At 64.0% G+C, this 5,729-nt stretch overlaps 1 protein-coding gene across 3 annotated transcripts in view; it reads right to left on the bottom strand.

Annotated features, from left to right (window-relative positions):
• The window catches only part of LOC101650581 (otoferlin), a 30,202-nt gene that overhangs the window by 3,065 nt on the left and 21,408 nt on the right, over positions 1-5,729 (bottom strand). For all 3 annotated transcript variants that reach the window (XM_013004623.2, XM_045286800.1, XM_045286802.1), the window contains 12 exons: positions 5,483-5,619; positions 5,221-5,355; positions 4,876-5,013; positions 4,491-4,618; positions 4,237-4,407; positions 3,545-3,705; positions 2,911-3,053; positions 2,506-2,594; positions 1,726-1,824; positions 1,220-1,461; positions 565-743; positions 351-451 (listed from right to left, as the gene is read on the bottom strand). In XM_013004623.2, the coding sequence (XP_012860077.2) occupies positions 351-451; positions 565-743; positions 1,220-1,461; positions 1,726-1,824; positions 2,506-2,594; positions 2,911-3,053; positions 3,545-3,705; positions 4,237-4,407; positions 4,491-4,618; positions 4,876-5,013; positions 5,221-5,355; positions 5,483-5,619 (1,723 nt within the window). The remainder of the gene's footprint in view (positions 1-350; positions 452-564; positions 744-1,219; positions 1,462-1,725; positions 1,825-2,505; positions 2,595-2,910; positions 3,054-3,544; positions 3,706-4,236; positions 4,408-4,490; positions 4,619-4,875; positions 5,014-5,220; positions 5,356-5,482; positions 5,620-5,729) is intronic.

Here is a 5,729-nt window from a genome sequence, read left to right as displayed (position 1 = left end):
GGGTGGCTGCAGCAGCCGGAGGGGTAGAGGTGCAAGGAGAAAGGACAGAGGGCACAAGGATGCAGAACCCGGGTGTGGAGAGGGGCCCAGCCCTGCTGGCACAGGGAGAGGTGCTGCTCCCTGCACGCTCGGATGGCCCACACTCACCCCTGAGCAGGCTCTTCAGAGCGGGGTGGGGTGGGGTCTGGGCCGGGGAAGGGAGGAGGAGGAGCCCCTTCCATGAAGCTGTGGCCCAGGAAGTGACCAAAGGGACAGAGGCACCAGGAGAGCAGTGAGGCCGCTGGAGGCCTCGGTCCAGCTGGGCCCCTCCTGCATATGCTGCCCCAAGCAGGCCCAGACAGGGCACTCACTTGGGCTTCTCTAGAGGGTCGGGCTCGCCTCGTGCCAGGCCCACTGGGTTCTTCTCCGCCTCCTCGGCTGTCAGGAGGTGCAACTCTGCCTCCACTTTGCCCTGCAGAGAGGGAGCAGCAAGGTCCCAGTGCCCATGCCAGGTGTTACTTCAGCCTGCCCCAGCCCCCACCCCCCCACCCCCCCACCCCACCCCCGGAGGAGGCAGTGGCCCACCGTGAGCTCAAACTCGTCATTCTCATTCCGGGCCAGGAGGGGCCACCAGCCCTTGACACGCTTCTGCTTGAAGATGGAAACCAGGGGCACGTCCACCTCCCCGGTAGCCATCTCCAGGGAACACTGCTTGGCAGTCTTGGCGCCCCGCGGGAAGCGGTTCAGGTCCAGCTCGATGGCCCCTGTGCGAGCTCAGGGTCAGCTCTGGGCTGACAGTGGCAGGCAGGGCTCCTTGGCTCCAGCTCACCCTGGTGCCCTGGCTGACCCTTCAGGCTGGAAGTGGGGTGGGGGTGGGGGGTAACCTCCCCGGTGGCTGCCAACCCCTCTCCCTTGCCACTGTGCCACGACGCTGCATAACCCTGTCTGTCGCACAAGCTCTGGCCAGATGCAAATGTGAGTTCGAAGGGAAAGCCTGATTTGACCTCAGGAGAAGCTGAGGTTCAGGGCCGCCTGACTCACTCAGGCCGCAGCAGCACCCCCTCCTTGGAGACCCCAAGGGCCCTGCAGAATCTGCTCTGGGCCTGGCTAGGTGCGTCCTTGAGGTGGGGACCCACTGTGACCCTTCTGGGGTTCCAGGGTAGGCTCACCTGGCCCCTCCTTCTCCCTCGCCCCTCCTTGCACCCCCACCCAGCACGGCCCACGCTGCTTGGCTCTGCACCCAGGAAGTCGTCCGCGGAGAAGTGGTCCGCATCCCAGATCTGCAGGGTAAGCCGCGCGGGGATCTTGTACTCCGTCTCGTCCCAGGAGAACACGGACTCCTTCTTGGAGATGACGATCTTCTCCTCCGCCGCCAGGTAGTCAAAGGGGAACAGGTAGCGCCAGTTGAAGTTCCCCTCGCCAGTGAGGGAGTGGTAGTGGACATCCGTGTCCTGCTTGTCCTCCTGTTGGCCCTTCAGCCACCTGTGAGTACCACGTGCTTCAGACCTAGGGTGACACCCGCAGGACCCCTGCCCACTCCCACCCCACCCCACCCCCACCCCACAGTTCTTTTTCCCTTCCCTGCTCTTCAGACGCTCAGGAGGTGGGCTCACCCTGCTGAGCCCCACCCCTGAGCCTGCCCAGGAGGTGGACCTGCCCCACTTAGTCCCGCCCAGGAGGCGGACCTGCCCCCACTTAGCCCCGCCCAGGAAGTGGGCTCTCCCTGCTTAGGCCAGCCCGACCCACCCCCGCACAAAGATGTCACTGGACTTCTCTCCGGTGAAGAAGTCGTCGTCTTCCAGGACCACCTCATCCGTGTTCCACACAATGACCCGTAGCTCGTACCTGGGCAGGGGAAAAGGGGTCTGGAGAGGGGATGACTGAGGGGTGAGTCTGGGGGTGCTGGGCTGTTTGGGGCGGAGAGAGCAGGGGGTCCAAGGGAAGCCTCGGTTCAGTGGGGCCCTGAGGTGAGCGAGGAGGGCAGTTCGCGTGGTCGTCTGGGCCGGCCACCGTGACGCCTCCAGCACACATGGGCAAGGAGGCTGACTCAGTGGGTTGGCAGTGGCTTCTGGGCAGCCGCAGGGTCAGGGAGTGAGAGAGGGCTGGCTGAAATGAGGTTCAGGAGCAAGTTTCCTCCTGGCTCCTGAAGCTGTGGAGGCCCGTGGAATCTAGCTTCTGTCCTTGTCCCCAAAGGGATATTCCCCTCCAGGTTCAATGGTAACGTAGATGAGCTAGTGACATCTCAACAGCAAGGAGCAAGGTGGGCCCATCCACTGAGAAAAGGACCAGCTCTGCTCTCCATCGGGATTGAAGTCCTAAACGCCAGCCGGGAGCGACCCAAGGGGCGGGGTGACCCCTAGTGGCAGGCTCTGGAACAGCCCACGTGGCCTCAGCATAGAAGAGCCCCTCTAGGTGCATGCTACCCGAATCTGGCCGGTTAATTTGCAGGGCACAGCGAAAAAGGAAAATCTCTCTGGGCAAGATGAAAGGGTCCCCCAGGAAGGGAATGGTGTCCCAGGAGCTCACTTCTTGGGTTTCCGGGGGGAGATGTCCAGAGGTGTCCCGGGGGCGGGCATATCCATGGGGAACATGTCCACCCACAGCTCCAGGCGGCCCTGAGGGAGAGGTGGTGGAGGGGCAGGGCTGCCCACTGGCTCCTTGCCTGCACCCCAGAAAGGTCAGCTCTCCACCCCCTCCCACCTTTGGTCCTGATACGGACCCATCTCAACAGTTTCCATCCTCAGATGCCAGAGTTAGGTGATGTCACCCAGAGCCAATTACAGCTTCTGAGGGAGACAACCCAGACAGCCTGAACTGATGTCATTCCCACTCAAAGCAAAAGACACATGCCCCACGGGCCGCCTGCCAGGCTTGAGGGGGCTCACTGCAGGGCATACCAAAGAGCCCCAGGCCCGGCCAGGCCAGTGTCACCTGTTCAATGCCTGGCTTGTCAGGGTTGAGTAGCGGCCGAGTCTCCACGTGCTCGGGCACCAGGCGACAGCCCACCCGGGGGATGTCCTCCCAGTGTCTCAGGGCACACAGCGACACGTGCTCCTCCGTGGGCTTCCTCTGACCTGCGGGCCATGGGCTCAGTACGTGTCGGGGGCTCCACAGAGCCCACCACTCAGGGAGCTGGCGGGGGCGCGGGGAATGTCTGTGCGTGGGGAACCCGACCAGGGAATCCCACTGGGGTGTAAGAGGGGCCCTGTGGGGAGACCCACTTGCTGTCCCAGCACGAGGCCCCCACCATGGGGACATCGGATTTTCTGGAAACTTCCAGATGCAGGGGGAGGGACAGGGCCACACAGACCTGGGCCCACAGCCTCGCTCTGCCCCTAAGGAGCCAGAGGGAGCCAGGAGGCTGCAGGCAATTGGAGTGGGCAGATTAAAGTGGGGGCCCTGAGGAATTAATGTAAAACAGAGGGTCATTAACAGTCCTGTTCAGGCTAAGGAGCCTCCAGCCAGGCCTCAACATCCCCCCCCACCCCTACCCCAAGGGAATGTGGGCCCAGGACCTACCACATCCACCTCCCCCCTTGGCCTGCAAACTCCTGAGACCCGTTACCGTTCTCGTCCTCAATCTCCGAGGGCCCCGTGAAGACACGGTTGGCCACTTTAACTCTCCCGGCGGGCCCAAAGTGCGGGCCGTCCACTTTGCCCTCCTTGCAGAGCCGGGTCAGGATCTGGCTGGGCGTCATGGGATCCCGCCAGATATTGTAGCCATGTCTGTAGGAGAGGAGCCCAGGGTGGCCCCTCGCTCAGGCTGATGCCCCCATCAGCAGCCGGGTCCCACCCTGGGCCCCAGGCTCCGTAGTCAAGGCTGCTGAGGTGGGCCCTGGCCCCTGTCTCTACCTCACCCGCCCCGGTGAGCATCCCACCTCCACCCAACCCTCGCCTCCACTGCACCCACCCTCGGTCCCTCAGAGACTCCTCGAGGAGACTGGCCACCAGAGGCGTGCAGGTGCTTGGCCTGGCGTGCACAGGCAGGCAGAGGGTGCCCGGAGTGCAGGGCTCTTCCTAGGGCTTGGTGCTCCCACTCAGACTCCCCGCTGCTGGCCTCACCTGCTCCTTGCTCCCAGCCCAGTTTCCTCCCTTGGGAGACCGGATCTCTCCGTGCCCTGCCACCCCCCACCCCCAAGGGTGTGCCCAAGCCTGGCCTAGCCCGGGGCAGAACCAGCTCCTGCCCAACTGCCCCTTCAGGAGGCCCAGATGCTGGCTCCCAGGGCCCGGCCCTGCCCGCCTGCCCGGCCCACGCACATGGCGTAGCTCTGGGTGATGCCGCAGGTGGCACGGTGCTTGCTGTAGAAGCGGTTCTCCAGGTCGATCTTGGTCTCCCCAATGAGGTCGTCCGTGCCCACTAGATCCCAGTCGTAGACGGCCACCGTCAGCATGGACTCCATCGGGAAGGAGGCCTCGATGTCAAAGGACCTGCGGGGACCAGGAAGGCCGGGCTGGGAGGGGTGTGGGCTGGGGAAGGCAGGGTGGTCCTGGGAGCGTGGAGGAGGCCTTACTTCCCAAAGACGGGGTTGAGCTGCTTGGAGATGTAGTTCTCCTTGTCCCGGATGTCCGTCTTGCCAAGCCGGATGGCGATATAGGGGTCAGCTTTACCATTGATGTCTGCGGGGTGCAGGTCCGTGGCCTGGGGGCCGGGGGGAGGGGATTGGAAGGGGTGCTGTCTGGGCTGGCTTCTCAGAAGCTCACCCCTCCTCACCGTCAGGCGTCCCCACCTGGCTCCCTGGCAGTCCAAGAGGGAGCAGGGCTGGGGGCAGGGGCACCGGATCGGACGACAGTCAGTCCGTCCCTCTTAAAGATGTGGACTGGACCCCCCCCCTCCCCCCGACAGCCTCCCCTTCTGGGGTATCCTGTCTGAAGGACCAGGGGCACGGGCAGCCTCACCCGGACCACGTAGACGCGGACCAGCACGTTGATGGGGTCATTGCTGGGGATACCCTGGAACATGCCGTAGATGGGGTCGTAGCCCGCTTCCCGGGACACGTCGTCTGGGAGCGGCACTTTGTACATGCAGAGGGACCCCTGGGGAAGGAGCGTGGGTCAGGTGCAGGTGGGGCTGGGGCTGGGGGGCGGTCCAGGGCTCTGGAAGGCATGGCCAGGGCAGGGCCGGCTTTTTCGCCATCAGCGTGGAAGTGGTCTTCACGCGTTAGTAGCCCGCACAGCTGGCGGCCCCTCGCCCCACTCCCCGCTTTTTTTGTGTGTGTGGGGGGCGGTTTCCCGCTCCCCGACCTTGAAGCGGCCCACGGTGCGCTCCTCCTCGGTGGAGCCGTCCTCATCGTCGCCTGTCTTGCCCCGCAGCAGGTTGAAGGTGTGCAGCCAGTCCTCAAAGTTGTCGAACTCGGACTCCAGCTCCTTGGGGTACACCTGCACCAGGTGCGTGGTCAGCGGGCCTTGGCCTGCCCCGGGACCCACATAGCTGCCTCGTGCCGGATCCCTGGTGTCGGTGGGGGGTGGGGGGTGGGGGCAATGCTGCTCACAGACCCTCCCTCACCTTGAGCTCATCGATCTTGGGCTTCTTCTTCTCAGGGGGCTCAGCCACCTGGCTGGGGCCTTGGCTCTGACTCTTCTTCTTCTTCTCCTCCTTTGAGGCCTTTGCCTTCTCCTTGCTCTTCATTGGCCCCTTCAGGCCTGGCAGGAGGCAGAAAAGGAGACCCCAGTTGGTGAAGTGAGAAGAAATGACCATTGCAGAGGGACCCGGGTTCAAGGCCTGAACTTCTGGGGCCTTAGCAACCTCCTCA

Source organism: Echinops telfairi, unplaced genomic scaffold, assembly GCF_000313985.2.
Source record: "Echinops telfairi isolate 266 unplaced genomic scaffold, ASM31398v2 ScPeMD7_9;HRSCAF=40, whole genome shotgun sequence".
Lineage (NCBI taxonomy): Eukaryota > Metazoa > Chordata > Mammalia > Afrosoricida > Tenrecidae > Echinops > Echinops telfairi.
The sequence above is the reverse complement of the archived record's forward strand: the minus strand, read 5'-3'. Positions and strand labels throughout refer to the sequence as shown.